The 26,070-nt window shown below is 38.8% G+C and overlaps 1 protein-coding gene across 1 annotated transcript in view; it reads left to right on the forward strand.

Moving 5' to 3' along the window:
- The window catches only part of PDE11A (phosphodiesterase 11A), a 120,325-nt gene that overhangs the window by 62,020 nt on the left and 32,235 nt on the right, over positions 1–26,070 (forward strand). Inside the window, exons 11-13 of the mRNA XM_026852998.1 lie at positions 17,629–17,775; positions 17,882–17,989; positions 23,135–23,244. Of these exons, the coding sequence (XP_026708799.1) occupies positions 17,629–17,775; positions 17,882–17,989; positions 23,135–23,244 (365 nt within the window). The remainder of the gene's footprint in view (positions 1–17,628; positions 17,776–17,881; positions 17,990–23,134; positions 23,245–26,070) is intronic.

Genomic DNA, 26,070 nt, shown 5'->3' on the forward strand with positions numbered 1-26,070 from the left:
ACTGTCCCCTCTCCCTTTGGTGATTTATTGGCAGATGTCAGAGGAAATGTCTGTTACAATTTACCTGATGTTCTGGTTCAGTCAGAACAGTAACAAATAGACATGATAGAAACATCTAAATGAGAGTAATGCCAGTAGTTCACTACAGGCTCTTGAATGACACGGGACATAACAGTAATTAATGACTTTGGAGTGACAATACATTTGAGTTGACAACTTTTCAACATATTACCCCAAACATACTGTAACTGGACCCTAGCAGCTTAGAAATAATAATAATATATTCTTCCTCCTAGTTCAAGTTGTTTATTTCCACTTTTGTCATCTTATTTCTTTATAGTCTTAATAAAATGCTTTTCCATTAATTTTTATTTGCCTAAGGTCTCAAGAATACTCTGATACAAAGTGAAAAATTGCAAGTGTACTTGAAGTTTATTTTTCCTCTGGCTTTTACCAGTGAATTAATTTTATTGCATTACAGAAAGCCTAGCAAGGCTTGTTAAAGTTGATTTTTTTTACTTGAAATTTTGTCAATAATTTCCTACTGTTGTTGGGAGAATTCACAAATATACATATTCACAAATATACCTGGTATGTTCTTAAGAATTAAATGTAATCACCGTGAGCAGGTTCTGTAAAATAAATAACATTTATTTCTGTTGCTACTAATCCTATCTAAGAATTAATGAAACAACATAACAAACTCATCTTAGTAAGAAACCCGTAAGAAATTAAATGCATTTCTCCAGCTGCTAGGATGGGAAAAAGTGCAGAGCACCATTGGTTGTGGAGCTGGAAAATACAGAGAGAAGTTCACAGTATGAAGCAATGAAACACTGTATGACACTGGACAATGTCATGCAATTGGCCTATTCCATATCTGATTTCCACAGCTGTGTAAGAACGAAGCAGCAACACAGATTCACACTGAACAGGGGGGGTTGCACATTTTTGAAGGGATTCCACTTCCGTTGTTTCTAGAACATAGCTTTTACTAATAAAAATCTGAAAGGAAATTTTAAAAATGCTTATATGATTAGAAATTGTTCTTTTAATGAATGGATGGGTTTTTTTTCTCAAAATAGGATCCAATTATATGAATCATTACTGTAAAATTTTATGTCACCAGTCCTTTTCATTATGTGCATTAAAGCTTTTGGGATTCATTAGCACGCACGCTAACAGGCACACATTTCTCAGGAGGCTGGCACGAGCAGGATGGGTACAAGACTCCAAGGCAGCGCAGGCAGGTGCAGCTCAGCCAACCTGGGTGGAGGCACCCATGCAGCCTGCTGCCCGCCCGCACCCTGGGGAGTAGGAATGGAAAGGTCACACCCTTAACCCAGTGAGCCCGTTGTAGTGATGAGGGAGGGGGCTTAGCCCTCCAGGTAGACACAAATGGAACTGCAGAGATCTGGATTCAGAACCTGAGCAAATCCCTGAGTCTCTGGGGGTGATAGTCTGGCCCCAAGGAAGGTAATAGGACATTTGCCGTTGACGTCAGGAGGATGTTGTTGATCTTCGGCTTTGTTTGGAATTTGTAAAACTGGCAGTCAGTCTTTTGTATGGCGTTTTCTGGTGGAACAAGATCTCTGAAAAAAATTAAAATTTAAGATCCAGTCCTCTTTTAATGCAAGTTTAAAATGTAGGTTATGTAAAGACTTGAGTTATCACGTGGTATAAAATGGGTCTTTTTTCCTGAAAATGGGTAGGTTTTTAAAATGGATAAAAATATATGGAAGCTGAATTGATAGAGTGTCAGTGACAGGCAATTGAATCAGAATTAATTATTAATCAGATTTAATTTTGGGTAGCTACCATTATTCCTGTATTTGGGATATGCACTGTACTTCCAGGTTCTAAGAAAGAGGATATGGATTTTGTGAATGATTTATAGGATTAAAACAGTCTCTCCATTGCCAGATCAGTTTTCATTTATTTGCTACTAAATATTTTTCGACATTGATTTTTTAAATTTTAGATTTAGAATATGATGGCTTCCAAAAAAACAAAAATCGTTTAAATCTAATATACCGTGAAGTTCATATAAACTGCATAATATTTTTTAGGTTTTCTGATATGTTGCTGCATTACTGAGATAAGTAGATTTCTATAGATTCAGCTCTAGATACAGGGAGATATATTTAACTTTTCCTGGGAATTTGCAAATAATACCAAAATAATTCCACCTTAAGTGCAAACATTTCTTGCATATGTGAGAATGTCTCTCTTGAAGTCTTGAGCCTGTTTTATCACAATGCTTCTCTTCACTTGCATCTACCTAACTACACTAAATTCAAACTGAATTTTGGCAGGATAAGCTAAAGTAATGCACCAGTGAATCATAGCCACATCAATATTCCTCTTTAAGAAGATACAGATAGGTATGATTTAAAAAACTTTGGCAGCTCAGTTCTCTCTTGTAGTTTAGACTTAAAAGACAATTCTGTTATTTCCTTTGTGTACTAGCACTAGCGTTTAGTTATAAGCATTTGTAGTACTGGAATAGAAAAATGTAAGACTAGTGAAGTCTGATTAATCCGATTGATGCTATCCTGTAGCATTGTCCTGTAGTGCCAGGTTTCTTCTCATTGAAATGCAGGCACTCCAAGTCTAAAAATAGTTGTCTTTTAGACAAATATAGCAAGCCAAGATACATGAGTAAAGAATGCAGAATTGTGCCCAGGACAGGATATTTATAGCAAGAGTTACTGACTTATGAGACAGTAAAGAACAAGTCCTGTGACTTAGCAAGCAGTCCCACAAACACACATCACCTTTAAATTTAACTAATATAGTTTCACCAAGGAGAATATGTAAACACTGTCCTATTACGGGTAATATACAAGAGGCTATTTTTAAAAGCTAACCTAATTGTGCAGCTGTGAGTGTTATAAGCCAGATCAATATTTAATGACTGTGATGCATTATTTATAGCCCTGTGAGAGATTCCCTTTTTTAGGTCAAACAGCACACAGGAGAGCTACACAACAGAAAATAATGTATCACCTGCTTTACAGAATCTTCGATTCAAAATGTAGCCTGAATAGCAGTTCCTGTATTTCTCAATTCCATAGCCTGACACATGGCTAGTTAAGACCTACCTCCACATAGGGATGCTTTTGTATCTCTCTTAAAAACACAGACATTTAACTAAATAATGATGGAAAGAATTGAACCAAAAAAAGGAAACAACTTTTAGGACTGTTCCTGTATATGACAATGTAAACAGTCTAATCCATGACAAATGATGGATTTAAGTGAATTTGATACTTGGAGTGTGTTACATGTATGCTATAAAGTGAATTTGTTATTCATGTCTTATGCTGTTACAATTTTATACCCACCCTTAAATGAATAACTGTGGGCAGCACAATGAAAAGCTGAATTTTATGTATTTTATCTCCAATCTCTGTAAGAATTGGTAAAGCATTCCTAAGATATGTTATTCTCTGCTGTCACCAATCTTTCAATTTAGAACTGGTTTAGTTCCTTTTATGTTCTTGTAATTAAATAATTTGTAGTGGTTTATAATAATTACATTATAGTCTTCCTCGGTAATTAAAATTCAGAAAGGCGAGATGGCCTTTGTGTTTTGGACCACTTATGAAATACTGCCATTTAAATATGCATAGGTAGAAGGTGAGGTTTTTATTCATCGATGACACTGCCGTTTCACTGTTTGGCAACATGAGTTTACCAAGGACCGAAGGCATGTAATCATATTGCAGTCAGTATTGCGAGCTGTGGTCCCAGCCATGCATATGGGGAAACAGATACTGTTCTTCAGAGACTTACACTTCTATGTAAGTGCATGAAGCCATTCACATGCTTAAGTGTTTTTCAGATTGTCCCCCGGGGCTAGTCACACAGACTCTTGGACTCCTCTTTGGCTGTCACAGAGAGTCTGTGCTGGCACTGAGCTTTTGCCCAATTCTATTCTAGCTGCTCAAGTTCCACTGAGAGTAGTGACAACGAGGAAAAAAAAAATAACGAGAAACCTTGAGGGTAAACGGGGCTTAAGTGTTAATATTGAGCTGTGTTCCATTTTTTCCCTTTTGAGAAATGCACGTGTTCACAAGATGTAAAACACACTTTATTTTTTCTGCTTTTTCCACATGCACTGCCCACATAAGACAAGACCTAAGGCATAGTGTTAAGAGTTTCATAATTCATGAAATTGAGGTCTTTATTGTATTACATTATTTCACACATTTTTACATCTGCCTATGTCTTCAGTTGTCATGGAAACAAGAAGTCAGAAACACGTTGCATACACTGAAAATTATTAAAAATAATAAATAATATTTTAAAATAAAATACTGGGGGTTTTATACTAGTTTCTGAAATGTGAGGCTATAATCTGTTGACATCAAGCTAGTGCTCTGTTTTCTAAAGATATATAAAACTAAAAAAATTTTTCCTATTTCAGTGATGAGAGGAAATGGCATGGAAGAATAGGGAAAGATTGTTCATGGTCTTTTCTCATACAATGTTTAGGTTTAGGGGCATCAAATGAAATTACCAGGGTACAGATTTTAACCTGACTAAAGATCTCTCTTCAGCAAACATGTATTTAACACTATATGACCTATCACCATAGATGTTAATGAGTTAAAAATGATGAATTAACAGAAGGAAAAGGCAAAACGAGGACTGTTGTATAATGACAGTCATCTCTGGTTCAGGAAATCTCTGAAGCACAGCTCGCTGAAGCTGAGGGAAGTACACCAAGAAAGTACGGGTTTTCAGTTCAAATAGTCTTCCCTGCTCCTGGTCACTCTCAAAGCTAAGGTACAGGGCTTAGAAGGACCTTTGGTCTGACACAACATAACTATACTTATGTTATTAATCAGTGCCTTCCAACAGCACTGCTTGGGAAAAAAAATAGGAAACTACATTCTTTGCATCACTTTTTATCATCCAGAAAAGAAGACCATGCCTTCTGTATTTAAAATGGAGGGAAGTGTGCTTTGATTTGATCGTTACTGTCATAAATAAATGTCAGAAATTGAAGATGCTAGGGTTTGAAGAACACTCTTGAGTTTGCTGAATTATTTGTTTCGGTGTGAGCTGTTTGTTTTGCTTTCTCAATCACCTGCCCCTGGAAGCATTTCTGGATTGTTCTGCTAAGCCATTCTTCAGCTCCTTGTCTCAGTGATGGGACCTGTGATTCTCAGATGCACTTCTCCTAGCACAACAGCCCTTCTCATACAGGTATTGTTACCATCTCATGAAACCTGTTCCAGTGTGATAGGTTTTATTGAGAATAAGGGGAAAAAAAAAAAAAAAAAAGAGAGAGGTTTTTTGCTTAAATTTCTTCCATGAGGCATTTTATCAGAAATAAAGTGGGATGACTGTGGTGTGTCAGAGGCATGAGAGGCACCTTTACAAATTACTTTTGGAGCTGTACTACTAGACTAGTGTCATACTACAGTGTCTACCCTAATTCTAGGGACAGTTAATAGAAAAAGTTAATGAAAATTCAGAATTTGTTTTCAAAAATTTAGACACTTTTATTGAAATTTCAGCATTTGATTTTACAGTTTCATAGTTGATCAAGATGAGATTAAATTGCTGCAAAACGTCACTGAAACAATTCCTCTTATATTTCTAAAATGACAGTGTTTATTATTTCCAGGTGAAAAAATGGAGCTGCCAGAGTAAAATGTTCCCTTCCCCCCAGGGCAGATGAAATATTAATTTTCCAGGATGTTGTGGAGGGAGGGTTTACAAGAAATAATTTAACCTGGTGAGGCTCATGCCCTGAGCTGCTTTCTGAAGGAGCCGGCCCTCTTTGTTGGCTGTAGAGCGGATAAAGGGGGGTTGGTTATAGCAGTAATGAAGAGTACATCCACCCTGTCTGCCCACCCCTGAATATCTGTAGTCTAACTGGGCAGGTTCCCTGCCCTCATGTTGTCATATTATCTGAACAGGGCAAGGCACTTCATGTTTTGGTTTCCCATCTTCAAAGAGGAGACAGAAGTATTAAAACACCTCTGTGAAAGATTTCAACACTTCTGCTTTCTGACTGCAGAAGATTTGTATGATGCAACTGTGTTGCATTTGTATGATAAACCTGCACAAAACAAGTTTATTTTATGGTGTAGTACATAAGTAAATCCTGTTTTTTAAAAAAAATCTTTCTCTTGAGGAAAAGCTATATATAATTTTGAGAGTTAAGGCAAAAGAAACAAACCTGTGACCTGGAAGCCAGATAAAGCTCACAATTTCACCATATAGCCATGCCCAGACATTTTTTTCTGTTCATTTATAAGTTTATCCCAGGTCATTAAGTGAATTTTTAAAAGGGATAGGCTTCTTTCAAGAAGGAGTAGGTTCTGGTCTGTGGATTATGTCAGGCCAAGGGCATAATGCAGATGTCAGTAAGGAAATTCCAGTGGAATTTTTAATATGCAAAGGTTATTTTTATTTTTTTTTCTTAAGTGTTTATGCTATACAGAATAATCTCTGAATACACTGTAGGTTAAAAAGAAGTGAGCTTTAAGGGCTAGGGTTAAATAATGTGAAAAAACAACGTTGATATTCTTAATGCAGAGTAAAGACACACAGCAACTGGAAATATTAGAGACTAAATGACTACGAAGATCAGCTACTTCATACCTAGACCAGAGTTTAAATCTCCTTGTTAAATAACTTAACAAGTATTAAACTTCAACCACTGAGAATAACAGAAAATTAAATTTATGTGCATGGTCAAACCTGGTCTTTGTTCTACTTTTTTTAAAAGACTTCTTCTGTAAAGCTGAAATAGATTTCAGTTGATTTAGATAATAACTCTAAGAATTTCTGCTATACTTTAATATTCTTTCACAGTACTAAAAGAACCATTCTAAGTGGTTTAAAATATTACTGACTTATTGCCTTTAATAGTGGCTGGTTTTCCGTTTCTTAGTAATTATGCGCACTAATACAGTGGTGCTTCAACAACAGAAGTTTTCAGCAGAGGAGTAATAAAACACTTATGGTTATTAATTTACCCATACTAAAAAAAAAAAAGTGTGCTACTACTTTGCTGCTCTCAAATACTGGATTTTGTTATTTACATGAGATGTTTTGTGTGTCTTACATCTGTTTTCATATCCAAACCCACAGTTGGTCCAGGACTTGAGAATGCTTAGAAAAACAAATTGGAAATAGCAATTGTTAGGGACAAGTGAAAATGAAATGATTTATTATCCAACAGACCTGTTGTCTGTCCTTCAGTCTACTTCACAAGTATCTCTTGTCATCTGGAAAGCATCAAGGAATAAACAGAGTTCAACATTACTACACTATTTAGCCAACGACCATGCAAAAAGTGATAAGGCAAAGAATACATTCAAAATGTCATTCAAGCCTGAGGAATAGCTGATGAATGATTGAAAAAAAAAAAAAAATCAACACTTGTCAAATGATAAAGTAGTATGCTTTAGTCAGTGGCAGACTTGGGAATTCATATTTGGAAAGGTTTTCAAACAGGAAGAAAAATCTATCTAGCAAAGACTTCTGCACTTAAATTGGACCGGAATAATTTAAAAAATTGGGGTACTTCAGTGAATGATGGTACTTTGGGAGTTGTTCACTGTGGGTTTATCATGGTTCTTTCACCATCAATAAGGAGCAAATTATTCCCTTCGCAGTTGATAGACATCCATGGGGCTAGCCCTGTACGTGACAGCTCACTGTTCGGAGACCTGCATTCAAGACTGACCCAGTAAGACCATTGTAGAGTTTTTTAACTCATGGAAGAAAGAATTCTTTAAAGAAATCCAGAAAAATGCATAATATTTCACATTTAAAATTATTCTTTATTTATCTGTTCTTGGATTCCTTTTTTAACCCCAGCGGACTGACAGTTATTAACTGGGAATTTTCTGGTTAAATAGATCAAGTTGCTTTTCACCAAACTATATTTGGATAGAAATTTCCTAATTGGCATTAATATTACCAACGTTAATTTTAAAATTAAACAAGTTTCTTAGTAGTTGTACTGATTTTAAAATCAGGAAGAAACCTTTTGTTTTCCCTACCATACACCCTACAAACATAAAAACCACTATTCTTTACTTATTTCTCCCTCTATATAGTGTTCTGGCTGCAAACAGTTGTTTGTCATAAATGTTTACTGGTATTGATTGTAAATCATTAATAGCGATATTTCTATAGGTGTTGGGGTAATTTTACAAAATATTTTACAAAAGGAAACATAAACATTCCTCATGTGAAGAAGGCAGTGTCCTTTAAAGGCCTTTGACGTTGCCAATGAGTTCATATTAGAGCTAGAACCTTTTTTTTGTAATTAAATCTCCAGAAAGTGAAGAATGGGAAGTAGCTGAGAAATGTTTTTCTGAGATGAATCTGTTTGGCCACTGGGTGCCATCCTTGCTCCACTTTAAGGCTGATTGCCTAGCAGCATTTCTTTTAAACTGTAAAATCTGAAAAAGGTAATACCAGTGCAATTTCACACCGTCATAATGTTTGTGTGTGCGTGTAGTAGAATATGTTAGCAGCCCAGGCAGCATGTCTTTCTTGCATGAGTCACCAAGAGACTTGGGAGAAATATCCTCATAGGTTCAGCCATGTTACATCCAGCAATTTTTTTTTTTTTTTTTTTTTTTTTTTTTTTTTTTTTTTTTTGCATTCCTCCATCAGCTCGTAAGAGTGAGGCTGTGCTGAAAGACCTGTTGTGTGAGTGACCCTTCTTCTGTTTAGTATTATCTTAGGCTCTGGGATTATGTGAAGGAAAAAAAGATCACATGGATGCACACTTGTTTACTAGATCAATTCATATTTGGGATGTATGGGCCTGCAAAACTATATATCTAGAATATATTATGTAAAAAATATTTGCAATTACAACCTTCTATGTGTTATTTATTACACTGTTTCATTGTCTGCCGGGGGGAATTCCTCTATTGTTTTAGTCTCAAAAGCCTCTTGTTTCAGTCTGGGCAAAATCCCAGGCAGAGTAAATGTACTTTGTAATGGAGAAATTATGTCAGTAGTTTTTAGTCTTTCAAATTTAAAGTGTAAACACTTTAAATGTATGAGAAATAGACTCTAGCACTGCTCTTTCTTGCTGCAACTGTATGGAAAAATGTGCAGATTGTACCCCAGGCAAAAGCAGGAAACTGAATATTTTATGAGGCCATTTCTGTGAAGAGTACTGTCATCTTGTGTGCTGCAACAAGCTACACCCAGCTCTGAACACACACACAAAAAGCTGAGAACATCAGATATCAATGTTTTCCAGCGCCTTTGTGATCCCTCTACACATACAGCATCCTATTTGGTGCTTTTCAACGTCACTCGGCTAACCTTGCTTTCTGTGCTGCTGTGCAGTAGCACGTGTTTTGTCCCAGACATACAACAAGCTTATGGGCACACAAAACCCCCCACCTCAAAACAACAAAAAATTATTTCTATTTATGGCCTTCAGAAGCTCCACAGTTAAACTGCTTCCCGATATCTACTTGTGTTATCCGTACTTTCCCCGAGGCAGACCCATTGCTGTGGGTGGTGAGAAGGAAAGGTTTTACGCGGTATAATCACAGCACTGCCGTGGCAGGTTGTGGCAAGGCCTGGTCTGTGGATCACGACTTCCCCGTGGCAGCGAGACCTTGGTGAGCTGGGTGCTGTGTGGCACAGCAGTGCGGCCTCGGTAGGGTCCCGTGTCCAGCTCCTTGCCTGGCTCTTTTCTCACCTGTCCGCATGTTCACTGCCTCTCTGTTGGAGTTGGCGGAGGCTGAGGTTATTTGTGCACCCCACAGCTTTGTGCCAGGCATGGACAATCCTCACTCCCTAAAACAGTCATGCAAACAGACCTCTTCGCTGAGATTCATGCCTCCGTGGCTGATGCTGCGGCCCCACTGCAGCACTGTCGAAGCAGAAGATAAGACATTTTATTCAAAACATTAATTTTCCAGATGCAAAGTGTCTAGGAGAAAAGGAACAGCTAGATCAAATATCATAAGGGTATTTTCACAGGGGCCAGTTAACATGTGTTATAAGAACTTCATTAAGTACCTCATGAATGACAAGAAACAAGTATTTATGGTTGTGTTGCAGCTTTTCGCCTCAAAGCTGTGGTAGATGAAAGCAACTTTTGTTTAAAGAAAATTTATAAAGCTAGTAATATATAGGTAGTAAATAAAGAGCTGAATAAATATAAGATGTAAGTGCCTGTTGTTTTTGTTGAAAGAGCATGATCCGTACATTTTATTTTTTCTCAGAAAACGTGGCGATTAGGCTGTGAGCTCTGTGTGAACCAGAGTTTGTGTTGCTGTGTGGGTTGGGTGCTCGGGCTTTCTCTCCTGGTGTGCTTTGTGGGTTGAAGGGTGCTGTGCAGGATGCGCTTTCTGCTACAGGGAGAGGAGCTAGGCTCTGTGTTCACAGTCCGCCCTGCAGAAGCCTCATACAGGATAACCCGCTTGCCATGTTAAACTGTATTAAGATAGAACTGGGGTTTTTTTGAGAATGTTCTTTTGGGCAGTCCTGAGTGCTCCTAGGGTGGGATTTATGCATTCAGAATAGAATGGGTGGATTTCTTTTAAACCTGCAATCAGAACTTGATGAAAACTAAGGAGAAAAAGACAAAATATTTTTTAACGATAATCACTGCAGTGTTCTCTGTAGCTTTTCTGTAAACATATGTTGTAAATTTGAAGGTGTTCTCAGTATTATTTATAGTCTACCTGACAATATTCTGCTATAGCTGTCACTCTAGCAGATCTGAAATAGGACTTTCTTCCCAACGGAGCAGTAGCCCACTCATATATTTGCATAACTTTCACTACCAGCCACTGTACTGCCAGCCTGATTTGTCACAGGTGCTCAGAAAGAAAATGTCAATGGCCAAGAACAGGATCCAGTGCCATAGCTGTGCACTCCTGCTGGCACACGACCCATGGTCCTGCAGATTGGCGTGAGTGCAGCGGGTGTTGCTGGAGTACACTGGGATAGAAAAAAATAGTGTAATGCCAGTGTGTATGCCATTGTGGCACTAGTGGGTTTGGGGGGGGTTTTGTTAGTGTCTGTTCTTTGCAACACCTTCACTTCTTTCTCTCTGACATGTTCTCTCACACCGTGTGTCCAGCTGAGAATTTCAGGGCACAATTAGGTCTGTTTGACAGTAAAAGAGCCAGTTTCTCTCTGTGCCTTCACATCATGTCCTCTGTGAGAAGAACCCTGAACCCTGTTCCTTCCACCCTTAATCAGATTTTTCCTTTCCTGAGTCTTCAAGGAAGCATCTAGAGCCTTCCCTCCCCTTCCTAGGTAGTCTTGTGAAGGAGAAGGCTATTGTGTATCCCTCTTCCCTCACTCTCCCAAAATTATAGACACAGGGGGGTGAGTCCGCATTACCCCTTCTGCTCTTCATGGGAGCAACAAAGCTGACTGCCTACTAAAACCAAGTAAGGCTGTTTGGGAAATGGCAGTCTGCATGCCTGTATCATGGAGAAGTACTTGCCCTAGGTTTGTTGCTTGTGTTTGCTTAAAATTCTGGGACAGAGGCTGAATAGACCCTTTTGTACGAGCTTCTCATCTGTACCACTGGTCATAAAAAGTTGACAGTTGCTAGCCTGTAGTATTTGACACACTGGTTATTTCCTAATCACCATAAGCCAAAAGGACGTGAACACTCCCCTGTGCACCTCGGGAGATCATTGTGTCGAATGTGCATGCCCTGTAAAACTCCAGTCCTAGGCTGCTGTGGTTATGGACTTTGGCCTTAAGCATAATAGATGCTCAGACCATTAATTGTTTTTATTTTTATGTCTCTGTTCTTTTAGAATAGGAATTTCTTGTTTCTTTTATAGGTTGCCATATATTTTGTTTCTGTGTACTAGGAAACAACTTTAACATCAAAGATTGATTTTTAGAAACATAAATAATGTATTTTGTGTCTTTTATAGTTTGTAACAAAATTTTAAATGTAATATTTTTATCTCTGAAATTTATTATTCCTTTTGATGGGTCCCAGTTTCAGAAAGTGTCACGTTCAGACAGGATTGATTGACTGATCAGAAACATTCAAAATACTTTCAGCTTTTTAGTTATAATTCTGGGCTTACCTTTGGAAATAACATGTGTAATGCTGTAATAACTTATCTGCCCTTGCCCTTTTAAAAATAAAATTATAAGAAGACAAATCCTTTCCTCAGTTTTATACCAAAAGCAGAAAGTAAATACCATATTTTTGTCCTAAGCCCACAGGGCACAATAATAAAAAAACTTCCTAAATGCTGTATTTGATAGTGGTATATTGCTTAATGGCTATTTGTCTGGTTCTGATAGAAGAAGCAGAATAAATTGCTTTCTTAATGCCATGAAATTTCTCTTTTAATTAATACCAATATTCATAGCAATAGTTATGTTTGGTAAATGGTCAAACCAAATATAACTTTTTAAAATGACTAAATGCAACTTTCTTTGTTCCATATTTCATATTACATGTTATACTGTTAATTTGCCAGCTGAGGATCAAACAGTATGCACGACATATATGTGCTTCAGCTGCAGATTTTGAAGCTGGATGCAAGGACAGCATTATTCTCAGTTTACAGATGTGAAAGTTTGACTAAAACAATAAATAACCTTTTCCAGCAAAGGGCTGACACCTACTGTGGGGCATTGGGCAGAGTTTGAGCATTTGATTTCACAATTGCAACTCTTTACTTATCTACTTGGTTACTCTGAAGAGATTTAAAATACATAAATCCTGTTCCAGGGACTGTTGATATCTTTTACATCTGAGCAGTTGTTGGATAAATCTGGCACACAGAAACAGGGAGTCTGGTAGGTCTGATGGTGGCATGTTTATATGGGCACGTGAGGTCTCCTTATCTCCTGTTCTTGTCCAGGTGCCTTCAGATGAGTCCAAAGCCCCACTCCTATCCCATTCCAGGCTCATACCTTTATATGGTGACCTCATTCAGAGAATTGGAATTTGGTGCAAGTTGTTGAAAGACAAATAAAGTTGGGGCTTTTTTGGCCCTGCTTGAGCAGGGGTGTTCGACTGGCTGGTCTCAAGAGCTCCTTTCCCACCTAAATGGTTCTGTGATTCTTGGTGATTTCACTTCTGAAGGCAGCAGTAATGCTATTGTGATAATCATGTTAAAAACTCATTAGAAACAAAATCCAGAGGAGAATACATGTGCACACTTAAGTTCCTTCCACACCCACTCCCCTTTACTGTAAACATTAAAATTCCCTTTAAATGCTGCTGGTCCGTTTCTCCTGTGGTTGGTCAATGGAAAAGAAGTGCTAACTCAGCGTTGTGAAGGGCAGAGAGACGCCATTCCGCAGTCTGCAGTAACAGATGGAGACCTTTAAAAGCAGGGTTGCTCTGGGCATTAAAATATCCCTGAGCTGAAACGTTTGATTCTTTCCCCTTTGGAGAGAGTAAGAAATGCGTCAGACTAGACCATAACAGGCTTTGGTCTTCCATGGCTATGAAGAAGTGCAAAATTTGTCCACTACTGCTAATAACTGACTATAACGATACATTTTAAAAGATGCCTGCAGCTATAAATATAAGCAAGTATTTTAGAGGCCTTTATACATGAAAAGAGCCCTTTAGAAATAAAAATCTTTGCCATCAGAAAATACTGTTTCCAGTACGGCCTGATAGGAGATTAAATGAGAGTTAAAGAAGGCATCACATTCAAATATTCTCCACTTTGAAGCTTTCTGTGCATGTTTTGATGATCAGCCTTTAAGCTTTTTCAGTTCCTAATCTGAGTGTGATTCTAGGTGAAGAGATACCTGAAAGGTTAGTCTTATTTTTTTTGGTGAATGTCATGTTGTCTGATGCTCCAGTTTCACTATATAGTATGAATGAGGTCAAACCCTGACCCACTATTGAAACAGTCCATGGACTGCTGACTCAAAAATTGCCCCTGGGTGTTAAGAGACATACCATATTGTTTTGCCATTCTTTTGCTACATTGGGACATATATTTCATGGGATATCTTTATATGTGTTACATATATTCAAGTTTCTTGTTATTTTTTTCCCCTGATCTGGCAGTATTTTCTGATTAGGAAACTTTGCTAACCATTCCACATGTCATAGTCCATACAGCTATATTAAAATGTGGACTATGTTCAGTAGTTTGGTCATTAATAACATATGGCACTTTGGCGATGGCTGATGTAAGGTAAGGCTCAACCAGTCACTTGTCTCCTAACTGTTCACGTATACCAAGCAGGCTGTGAAGCAATTTACATGGTATCAAAAAGCAATGAGGAAAGAAGAATCTGTCTCCAATCCCAAATTGAGTACAAAGGTGCCTTTCCTCCTTCCTGTATCCATCCCACCCCATCCCATGCACATCTGAGTATGGGGTAGCCACAGATCTTGTCTTTATGCTCTCTTTTGGGGCATGACATCTTCTTTTTCAAGCTGCCTACAAGTGGTGGTAGTTTCCCCGCCTGGTAACTGCTGAGTTTGTACTTTATTAGTCAAGACTAGTTGCCTTTCATGTGTTAAGCTTAACTTGTGTTTGTGGTTCCTTTCAAGACAAAATTTTGCTTTAGCGCCAGGGGATACAGAGATGTGACCAGAGGAGTCACATCCAGCTTTAATTTACCATAAGCTCACAGAAGAGTCATGTGAATTTTTCTCAGGGATGAAGAGCGTTGAAATTGCTTGGTCTGCAGCTTAAAAAAACTTCAGACTATAATGCTCTTAATTGTTTTTAGAAAGGGGAAATTGGACTTTAAAATGTTCAAAAGGAAGCAAGCCTTTTAAGTGATTCTAAATCACTGGGGTGCTTTAAAAAATAATTTCACTGTAACTTGAATTTTAATTGCCTGCCCCTTCCTCTTATTGTCATGGTACTTTCATTCCCTCTGTTTTCCTGGAAGAGAGTGGTGTTATTGCTGTTTATTTTAAGAAATCCACTGGAATTTGTCCTGCAGTGCAGTAAAATTTCAGGGATGGATATGTTTTAATATTCTGTATTATGAATATTTTTTATATCTTTGTAATTAAAAAAATGAAGTTTTAATGGCTGCTTTCCTATAAACCCTGGACTGCTGCATTTCCAGCATAAGAAGCTGAGGACAGACAATGCCAGGTGCAGCCAGAATATTGCTGCAGCCCCACAACATATCATTTTTTTAACATTATTCAAATTAGTCTCAACACTCATAATTCTGTTGTTTCCTTTATTGCTGTTGTAAAGCAAATGGTTCTTTTATACAAATGTTATCTCCTGGCTATTAATTCAGCAGTTATTTTGGATTATGGCACTCCTGTTAAATTTAGGAATGTAAAACCTCATAAATATTTAAAAGTTTCAGACTGACGTGGGAAGAAATTGTTTTTGACTTGCTTTGTTAATATCCTGTTGTTCAATTTGTAATAGATTTGGAATATATTGTTATTTCTCCACTGTTTGACAAAGGGAAAAACAATCGTACTTGAGCAACTGCTTCAAGTGTTCTCCCTTGAATTGTAACAGGCTGGTAGAAGTGTTTGTTTCCCGTAAAAAATAGCAAGGAAAATATCTGTTTTCCTTTAAGAGGACAAAAAACATGAAAATTTTAACCAGAGCCCACTTCAAAGTTAATAAAAATGCAACAGTGGGCTTGTAAAGATAGTTTCGATAAAACAATTTCAAGTAGGTCTACTTAGAATCAAGTGCTTCTGTTTTAGCATCTTTGCAATTTAAACTTCTCTCTGAGGGACAAACAAGTAAGATGGACAAGTGTGTTTCTTCCCTCAGAGACATTTTATAGAGTGCATTTACTGTGCAATGAGTGTATTCATAGACTAAGTATTAGTATGCATCTTGCGTATCTCCTAAAGCTCTGAAGAATAATTGAATGATAAAAATGTCACATTTTCTGTAAGACCGCTGACGGTCTGGACAGCACAGTCTCTGGGCCAGTGTTCCTGTTTCACACCTAACTGGATTTTCTCTCTTTCTTTACCTCAGAAGTACATAGCTTTGCAGCCAGATCTTAAAGCGTGTTAAGGTGTAACACATGTTGGGATCACCTAGAAGTATTTCAAATATTTCAATAATTATTCAAAAAAAGATGATGAATTGATTCAACCTGGATAAGTATGCTAGCAGACAAAGCAAGTATGCAATTAACAGAACTTACATCTCTGCCCGCATACTCCAAAGGTTCTTCAGCTGTGTCCTGGGATGACACTTGACTTGATGGGTTTGTTGTATTATTTCCTATGTCAATTAATATCACTGACATAATGCCATGACTTTTTGTGGTATTGGCATACTTTATTGGGTGCTGAACAGAAAAGACTTTTCTTCTAGCTAGCAAATAAGCTAACACTGCAATGTTAATACTATTTTATGGCAGGTTTGCACCATCTTCTCTTACATGGTATAGCTAAACCAGCTAAATCTCTGCATAAAGTAATTATCAAGGTGGCACTTTCCCTCTGGACAGAAAAAGCTTTTTACATGTCAGTAATTTGTTGTAGTGAGGGTGCAGTACTTTAAAACACAAGTTTTCAAAAAGGAAACCATAAGGGGGTCACATAGAAGCTGTAACTGTGAAGATGAACTTACAGTTGCATGAACAAATTGGTATTTCATGCGAGTGAGTAGCTGGATGTGCCACACCAGCTGAGTCCATGTGATTTTAACTAGTTCAGCACAGTCCAGCTTACAGCCTGTGGGCTGGATCCAGCCCCTTTGTGAGGTTTCTGTCCAACCCGTCACCTTCTCACTGCAGGAGACAGGGAACAGATGCTCCTTCAGCAAACGCAGCCTCTTCCACCTGCCCTCCCTAGGGAGGTGAGTGGCAAGTCCGAGGGGTGTAAGGAAGGGCAGACAAGCCCGTGAGGGTTGTCAGCACCTCCGCCTGGCTCCCACAGGTGCTGCCACTGGGCCAACCACAACACACCTGTGTGTGCAAATGTATGCGTTAGCCAGTCCTGCACACTCCTTCTGATGTTTCTGTGTGCATTAAAAGCGCATTCCTTCCTTACAAGCAGAACAAAAGTCTGCTGTTACATGGACAAAGCAAAATGTAAGGCTTTTGCTGTTTATTGACTTACTACATATCAGCATGTTGAAAATTATTTTTATTTTACTTTGAAAAGTACTTGTGCTAGACATTTCTTGTATTACTCTTTTTTTGGTTCTATGAATATGTAGTGAACAGTGAAAAGCAAAGAGCACTTGTATGCTCATGAATGTAAAGACATTTGGATGAAGAAATTCTGCCGAGGAGTATATTTACTTTGTATTTCTGAATGGTAGCAATTAAAATTCCCAGCTGCTGGCTGTCCAGATGTTTCTTGCATTACAGCATTGTAATTTGCATTGGAATATATTGTGTTACTGCAGTAGCTGTAAAGTGGTCAGCTTTCACCATCTAAATGCTATGTACGGGCTCCACTTGGGATGGTGAGCATATTTCCTGCTCATACCAGGTTCTTCTCCTTCCCACTGTTTCCTCACTCCATTAGCTCGACATATTTGTATTTCTCAGATGAAGACTTATATTGCTCAGCATTCAAATCAAACAGGGGATGTATTGGCAGGTCAGAACTGATGTATGGATGGTTTCTTGTGAGAGTGACACAGAAAAAAATACCCAGTTTTTGAATCAGAAGTTTCCCTTTCCCTTTGGCATTTTCAGGCTGCAAACATCCCTCTGGTGTCAGAGCTTGGCATTGATGATATCCATTTTGATGACTTCTCACTTGATGTGGATGCCATGATTACTGCAGCCCTGCGGATGTTCATGGAACTTGGAATGGTTCAGAAATTTAAAATTGACTATGAGGTAACCATCTGCGCTACAGAGATAATCTGCTGCTTTTGTCTTGGCACCGCTCTGTCCATTTGTACACATTTAGTAGCCTTGATACAATTTGTACTCTTCATTTCAGACACTGTGTAGGTGGCTTTTGACAGTTAGGAAGAATTATCGAATGGTTTTGTATCATAACTGGAGGCATGCTTTCAACGTCTGCCAGCTAATGTTTGCCATGTTAACTGTAAGTATCCAGTTACAGACACAATCCTGTAAAAGCTTTTACTGCCACATTGCCTTACCTGTCTAAACATTTTCCAACTTTTGATTTCTAGTTATTATGATATTAATTTCTAAATGCACATGGAAGTTATTCAACTTAAGGCGGCACATATTTGGCAAAACCTTATAATGTTTTAGTGACAGTGATATCACAGGCACATTAAAGTGACTGAAAACAGATGGCAGTCTTGGAGTGAGCTTGTTGTTATAGATCTTGATCTTACAAAAATGTTTTTCTGTTGGAACTCTTTGATTTGACTTTTATTTTAGACTTTTAAATTGAGAAGTACAAACCAAGGAAGATTAGAATCTCAGAAGTATTTATTATGTTTATATTTATTACCTCCTTATCCAGCTTCATCTAAATAGTTGTATTGCCTTAAAACATTTTAAAACTGTCTTCCAACAGAGTGATCTAAGTGAATCTTATGTCTCCACTGGACACTGTAACACTTCTGGGTTTCATTAACATGTATTTCCATCAGTACCAGTAACTCCTTTCCGCATGCAGGTAAATTCTGTTGAAAGTACCACTGCTTTTACTTGCTCTCTCTCCCTACCCAACAGCAACCTCACTGCATGAAATACTTCATGTTTGGCTAGTTAATTCTTGTAAATGTATCAATAAAAAGCTCAGTGATCCTGGATGTTTAATATTCCGGTTAATATGGCAAAAGAGAAGCAACATGCCTGTGTGCACACAACACTTTCTGCTGTACTTTACATTTGGGGTTTGCCTTATCTCCAGATAAAAATAAGAATTCAAGTTTTTCCATTTTTTTTCTTCATGTTCAGGTTTAATGGTCTGAGTCATCTATTGCGAAGCTTAAAATGGTCATATTAATAGCATTTGTGCATTTATTTATCCGGGATACCGTGTGCTTGTTCCCTAATTTTTTAATCACTGAATGTTTATGTTCTTGCGCTGGCTGCTCTCTGTGGCACAGTTAGAGCTTGGACCCTGTCTGTAGAGGTGGAGAACACACAGCCTGTGCCATCTGCAGCACACATCAGCGCAGTGTTACACGGCCTTGAGCCAGTCTGGGGCCTGTTTCCCGCGCACAGGGCACAGCTGCCTTGTGGGGGGCTTCCCGGCTGTCCTCCTCCCTTTGACGTTGTGTCCGTGGCACAACTTTGTGTGTCGGGCGAGAAGAGAAAAAAAGAGTATGATGTCCCTTAGCACTAAGTAGATGTAGTGCTCGGTCTGTCCCAGTGGTGTGGGTTTGTTTCTGTGAGCATTTAGGGAGGCATAGCAAAGTTGTACCGTACACCGTGAGACAACGGAAACGGAGACATTCAACCGGAGCGCAGGGTCACCTCTTCTTCTGGGAGCGAGGCCCTTCAGCTGAGCAGAATTAATGTTGTTTCAGCAGGCATTTTACAATCATCTCTGATGAAATCTCATGATAGTGTGTGGTCATTGGTCGTTTTTAAAGTTTTATAAACTTGACTTTTTTTTTTTTTTGTTGTTATAGAAAAATGAAAAGCTTTTTTTACTCTGAGAAGTAAGGGCAAAGTCAGGCAGTGCCGTTCAGCTGGGAATTACCTTAATTCCTGCCGAACGGTGCCGGGGGTGAGGAGCCCTCACACCTCCCCCGTGAGAGCCTCTAGGTGGAGCTCCGAGGCCGGGTTTTGGGCAGGCTGCTCCGCGGAGCGCGCTCCCGCAGGCTTCATCTCAGCTCGTGGTGACCGCGCTGACACCCAGCGCCGAGAAAGCAGATCCTCCTGCTTCCACAGCCCCCAGCAAGCCTGGGCGGAGGCCTCAACCGTGAACTGCTTTGGCCGTGGTCCTCAAAGCATAATTGCAGCATCCATTTAGCAGTCAGCGCAGGGACGCAACTGTCTGTGACAGGTGATCCGGGATTTTCAAGCTAAACGCATTTCATTGCCCACAGTCCTGGTAATAAACTGAAGGAGCAGTTCCACATGCAGGGCTGGACATGTGCGCCCATGGCATTGAACTCACCACTCGTCCACCTGAGAACTGAGTGTATGATTGGCTTCGGCTGCTCTCCCTTCCAGAGAGAGGAAGACTGACATTGCAAAAGAGATAGTCAAGAAACTAGTAATAGCACAAGGCTTGCTCTTACTGTGGTTTTCTTGGGGAAGCCATCCAACTTAGTATATGCCTTGTTTTTTCACTTGCAAAAAGGGGAACATTCTTAGATGGTCAGGAAGGCACTGCTTTGTGCAGTTATTGCACCCTGTTCCTGATTTCTCCATGGCAATCAGCAATATTGACTGCACCACAAATATAAACCAATAGGTCTATTTTAGGGATGTTTTAGGTAGGACTTACCGTAGCGTAGTAATGTTTAATCTGTAACGTGGTAGCCTCTAATGGTCCGACTGTGCTCCCACCGAATGCAGAAGGAAAACTCAGCTGGGTGGAACAAGCCAAACAACAGAAACCAACAAAGCTTAAACCAGTTGTTTCACTCCTGGGTCAGCCTTCTGCACATCTAAGGTATGTTCCCATATATGTAAGCATGTATTTTCTGTCTCCAGTCAGAGACTGAACAATCATAAGCCCAGTCCTGCAAGCCATACTTCAGTATTTCAGACTTGCCCAAATATTCGGAAGACAAGCAGTGGAGCAGGGCTGCTCCTGCGAGTTAAGGATGACACATGAGACTAAACCACAGGATCAAGCCTAGACTTCATTATCAATGCTTTTGCCTAACACAGTTCACATGGATACTTATTTCAAACAGTAAAAATGAACAAGTAAGCAGTACAAAATTAAAATCCCATCTGGTGTGCTAATAACAAAACATATAAATGTGGGGCAAGGTATAATGAATGCAATTCATTTCCTCACATGAAAGAATGACCTCCATAACTCACTGGAGACTGTGCCACTCATGAGTTATGGGTCATTCCTTTTCTGGTGAAAATAAATTTTCCTGAACCGTCGTCTATAGCAATGTATTTTTTTCTCTCTGTGTAAATTCAAAAAACGGGGAAATGTAATCCTCTGTTTTCTTGCATTATGTTCAAAGCAGGTATCCCCTTACCGTAACATTGTTTTAAATGTTTTTTATTGTGAAATATGCTATATTTCTCTCATATTCAATGACAATACTTTTGATTAAATAAAATGTTGCATTTTTTTTAGATGTTAATCAATTCCTTAATCTGCATTCCTTCATTTGCAATATAGGTTGAATCCATGAGTTTAATCAAAGCTAGTGTTATGCTAAATATTTATTTAATATTTATTTAATATTTATTACAGCATAACTTTTACATTATAAAACCTCTATTTTAAGTTGTTTTAATGTAGCCATGGACGTTTTCTCTAGATTGAAATGACACATGGCATGTTGTGAGTTACAAGGCTATTTTTTAATCCCTTTTTAAAAAATAGACCTTGATTATTATTTGTTATATAAGAGCAATGTTTAAAAAATAAAAAGAAAAACCACTATTTTTTTAGAGAATTTCCTCTGACTGGATAGCTATTACTGAAACTTAAAAAAAGCAATGCCACTATAAATCAGGAGAGTCTCTTTCACAATAATCAAGCCACTCTGTAGACCAGTGGATTCTACATGAAAGGAATCTTTTTTCCTCATACTTGATCATCTTTTCTGATATGTAAACTCTAAGCACAATTATAAAGCTTTTGTAGCAACTCTTGCACTTCCTCAGTTCCCACTGAAATGCATTCCTGAGCATGTGGGGGAGCTTGGCTCCCTGTACTGCCTAAATATTAACTGCAGCCACATTTCAGACTGTGAAAACAGAGGCTATTTGGATTTGAATGTGCATTTATTTAAGTACAATTTGTGGTCTTCAGGGTGAATAGCAGGGTTTTCACATGGTATTGCAGCAATTGACTGGCATTTCTGAGTGGGATGTAAGTTCCTACCAGGTAAGGACATCAAATCCCACTGATATTCACTGTCTTTGTATCACTTAACTCTCTTCTTGCCAGTGGGTGAAATTATGCCCCGTTGAAAATCACTGGAATTCAGGATTTCTTATACACTGTTCGGTTCAGCTTTGGTTTGGTCCTCGAACATAAATGTAGTTTATATTCTTTTTATATAATTTCCTTTCTTACTAACTAAATCGTGTGACTGATTGAGGAGTGCCGTTGGAGACTGGCACTGTGGAAATACGAGTATTAGATTTTCCATCTCAGCCAGTCATTTTTGCAGGCAATATGCCCTTATGCTTCTGAAGAGTCAAAGAACCAGGTTGTTTCTGCCATGGGTAAGAGGCACAGCACCTGCCTGTGTCCCACGCAGGCTCCAGCACCTCCTCCGGACAGGATCTGTTCAGGATGCTTGGTTAGCTATGACAGTAGTGTTTCTTTTCTGACATGAGGCAGTTCAAGCAGGAAAACTGCTATGGCAACGATCCGCAGAAAATATAGTGGCAAAAAAATGTTTCTAGGATCAGCTCCCCCATTCACACGGGTGTATCTGGTCTGAGCTGCTCATGGGGAATTTTAATACTCAGTTTCCAAAATTCTCTCCCAAATTCAAATGGGTATTCACAGCAGAAATATGCCATTTGAGACAGTTCCTCTTTAAATCATGCCGCTTCATTTCATGTGTCCCAGATAACAAAGCTCTTAATAGTTCATAACAGTTCCATAGAGTATATTTTAGCTGGCTTCTTTTATAGGTCTTCTGATTTAACGTCTCAGCTATCTCTGACAGTAGGGGTTGACTAAGATGGTCACCTCAGGATTGAAGCAATCTGTCTAAATACTTCTCTGAACATTCATTTCTTGATGGAATCAGTTTTGGTTTGTATTTCTCTGATATGAAATTCCAGGTTCTGTCTTACTGTGTAGTTACTGGTGTTTATTTTCAGCTCTTTTTGCCTTTAGTGCCTTCTGGGTAGTGAAGAAATGGCATGCTGGAAATGCAACAGAGAGATAATAACAGATCACTCCAAGGACGTTATCTGTTCTGCTAACCATCTAACATACAGCAGGGAATATAATATGACAATAAAGCATTTATCTTCTCCTTACTGGAACGTTCATGGTATCAAAACAAAGTTGACTGTTGCTCGATGGACTAACATTACTTATCCCTTTTGCTACTGATAGTTACAGCTGCTTTTTTTTTTTTTTTTCTGCTCTCAGACTGCAGGATTTCAGGAGATTCTAACTGAAATTGAAATTTTAGCTTTGATTGTGGGATGCTTATGTCACGACCTTGATCACAGGGGAACCAACAATGCCTTCCAAGCCAAGTAAGTTTTCTAATTCTTATTACTTTAATTTGGTTTTCTCCCACAAAAGAGCAAAAGGTGACCAGGATAAAGAATGAAGCATTAATTTCAGCCCTCCCAGGCCAAGGCCACGTATTCTTATTCTTGTATGTAGCGAGGAACTATCCATCTTTATCATTCTTTGTTCTTTTGGGTAATTGCTGGCTTGTCCTTTGTGTCAGGCTGTTGAATTGACACCACATATTGAAACGTGGTGCCAAAACTTGACATTCTTTTCAGGCTCAGGTATTCTTGATTCTGTTATTCAAGCCAGGAAACACTGGAACTGTCTACCTGGGTTGTTTTGGCTGACTGGAATGCATCACATTAAGCAAAACCTTGTTCAACTATTAAGAAGAAAAGAAAAATAGGTAAAACTGAAATTTTTTTCACAAAAACTTTCACCCCAGTATAGGCAAGCACACATAAAATAATTCCTAGCTTATGAAGTATGAAGCCGTTGCCATCACGCTGGAGCTCTGATGCATATTGTCCACAGCAGGTGGCTGGAGTAGTTGGGTCACCACATACCTGCCAGCGGTGGAGATCACAGAGTGCCTGGTCTGTAGAAATGCCTCCTCCCTGGCCTGCTCCACATGCCAGAGCACACAGAGCCTGTCTGGAGACATGCTGCAGTGGGCAGGGGTGGGCTGGACACCCCCTGCAATGGTCAGTACCAGAACACAAAGCTGGATCTCGAAGGCAGATTCTTACACCACCTATGTGAAATCTTGCTCTCCAGACCATTTTCAATTCTAAAAATGAATTTTACTCTATTCAAAGTGCTTAGGGACTTGCATATATTTTTACTGTCCAGGCTGCTGCCCTCAGGCACAGTGAGGTAGAAGCAGGTCTGTGGAAGGTTTGAGGAAGGTACTTTATCTTACTGTGGTGGTGAGGGAACATCCTTGACCAAGGTCAAATTCTTTCCAGAATCTGTGTTCCCTGAGAACGGTGAAGGGGGGAGAACAGGAAATGTCCCCTGACAACATCCTGGCCAAGCTGTGAAATAAAACTGTCAGACGCAGAGACTCCTCCAAATCCCATGTTATTTTCTTGACTCCCTAGGTCCCCTACAGTCAGAATATGAGACCTTGAGGCTCTCTTGTCCTGCAGATCCCAGCATGCATTTGCAGCTTTGTCTGTTCTGCATTACTGATAATCCTCCAACATGATGGGGAGTGGTCAAACGGTTGTCCAAAGATATTTGAAAGACAGGGTGATGTTTTATTAGCCTATTTTTTCCTACCTTTTGTAGAAATACTCTGCTGCAATGTGCGTATGCACAGGCTGCTGCATTTCTGGGGGCAAGTTGCCTCAGTGAACATCACTCAAATTGATGTTTCTGATATTCACTAAGCTGCCATTTCCTGAGCTATTGGTGTTGCTGTACACTCTCAATGAAACAATGACACTGTCTGGATCTTCAATCACCATAGCAAGGAAAATCAATTGCAGTGTTCAAAAGACAGAGCTCATGGTGCAAAGGTTACCAAGCACTGCTAGGTGCCTTTTCGCAGCTGAGTCTTGAAGAGAATCAAAAAAGACCAGACAAATGGGAAGGAAGCTCAGCTGATTGATGTTTATGTTCCTAATTTACAAAAAGGAGACCTAAGATTTACATCCTGACCATTTTAGGCTCTGATTCAGTTAACCACTTCTTCACTGTAACATTACACAACAATATCTCTTGTGCAGAGGGATGGCTGAGTTAAAGGTAGAGGTTTCATCATTAGACTGCTATCACTTGTTTGACAACGGACTACAAAAAGGAGGCTACCATTTTACGACTCCATAAAGAAATTGCTGAAGACATTTAACAAAAGACAAACATTACCACACATGTATAAAACATCTCTGAAAACAGAAGCTGTAGTTTTCATAACAGCAGCTATGATTTATTCTTCTAACCTGACATAAATTTAAGCATCACATTTTCCTATTTTATCTTCAGTGTTCAATACTGCTGTTCTGTGTGATGAAAGTTCAAGAGGTATATGATGGAGGCAATATCACAGTTGTCTGAAATGGCTGTGTTATATATCTCAACACCACGTTCTCTGGGGATGATGTTTCCTGGACATCCTCTCTCATATAGCTTCTTCTGATAATTAAATATCAGTAGGGTGCAGTTTTATAGTACATGCTCCTAGGAAACTCGTTCTGTTTGTCTCTAGCATAATCTCTTATTCTCATTTCTTTGGAAAGAAAACCCATCTTGTCGCTTTAGGCTGGGTCCCAGAAATGAAGTAATGGTGAACAGTAACTGTTCTGACATTCCAGTCCCTTTCTCTGCATCTCCTAAAGATTCACAGTTTTATAATTCTATTCCATAGATTTTTGTTCTTTAAACTTAGAAAAACCACCTGCTCTATGCATTTTGAAGACAATTTTAGACAATAAACATGATGTGAAAATATGTTCTAAAGAGATGCTAAACTTCTATATTCACTGCTCTCACTTGTGGTTTTTTGTTTACCTTAGTATTTTTTGAAATACATGACTTTACATACATACAGAACCTCACAGTATTTGCAGTTGTTTTGATGTTGTTGTGTTTTGGGGTTTTTTTTAAAGAGTTTGTAAGCACTCATGGTAAGCCATTGCGTTTATGTCCATTAAGAATTAAAAATAAAAAGCAGTAGCAGAACAGCCGGCCCTAGCTCAAGGACATTACTGTTTGTCTTTACTGCACAGTGGTGCGCCGGTGCTGTTGCATTACAAAATTCCATGTAGTTCCAGGAAAATCTTTAGTCAGCTGATGATACTTAGCAAAGTCTGGAACATAAATGCCTTGTATCTGGCTTT

This window comes from Athene cunicularia (genome assembly GCF_003259725.1).
Source record: "Athene cunicularia isolate RWA chromosome 7 unlocalized genomic scaffold, athCun1 chr7_part1, whole genome shotgun sequence".
Taxonomy (NCBI): Eukaryota; Metazoa; Chordata; class Aves; order Strigiformes; family Strigidae; genus Athene; species Athene cunicularia.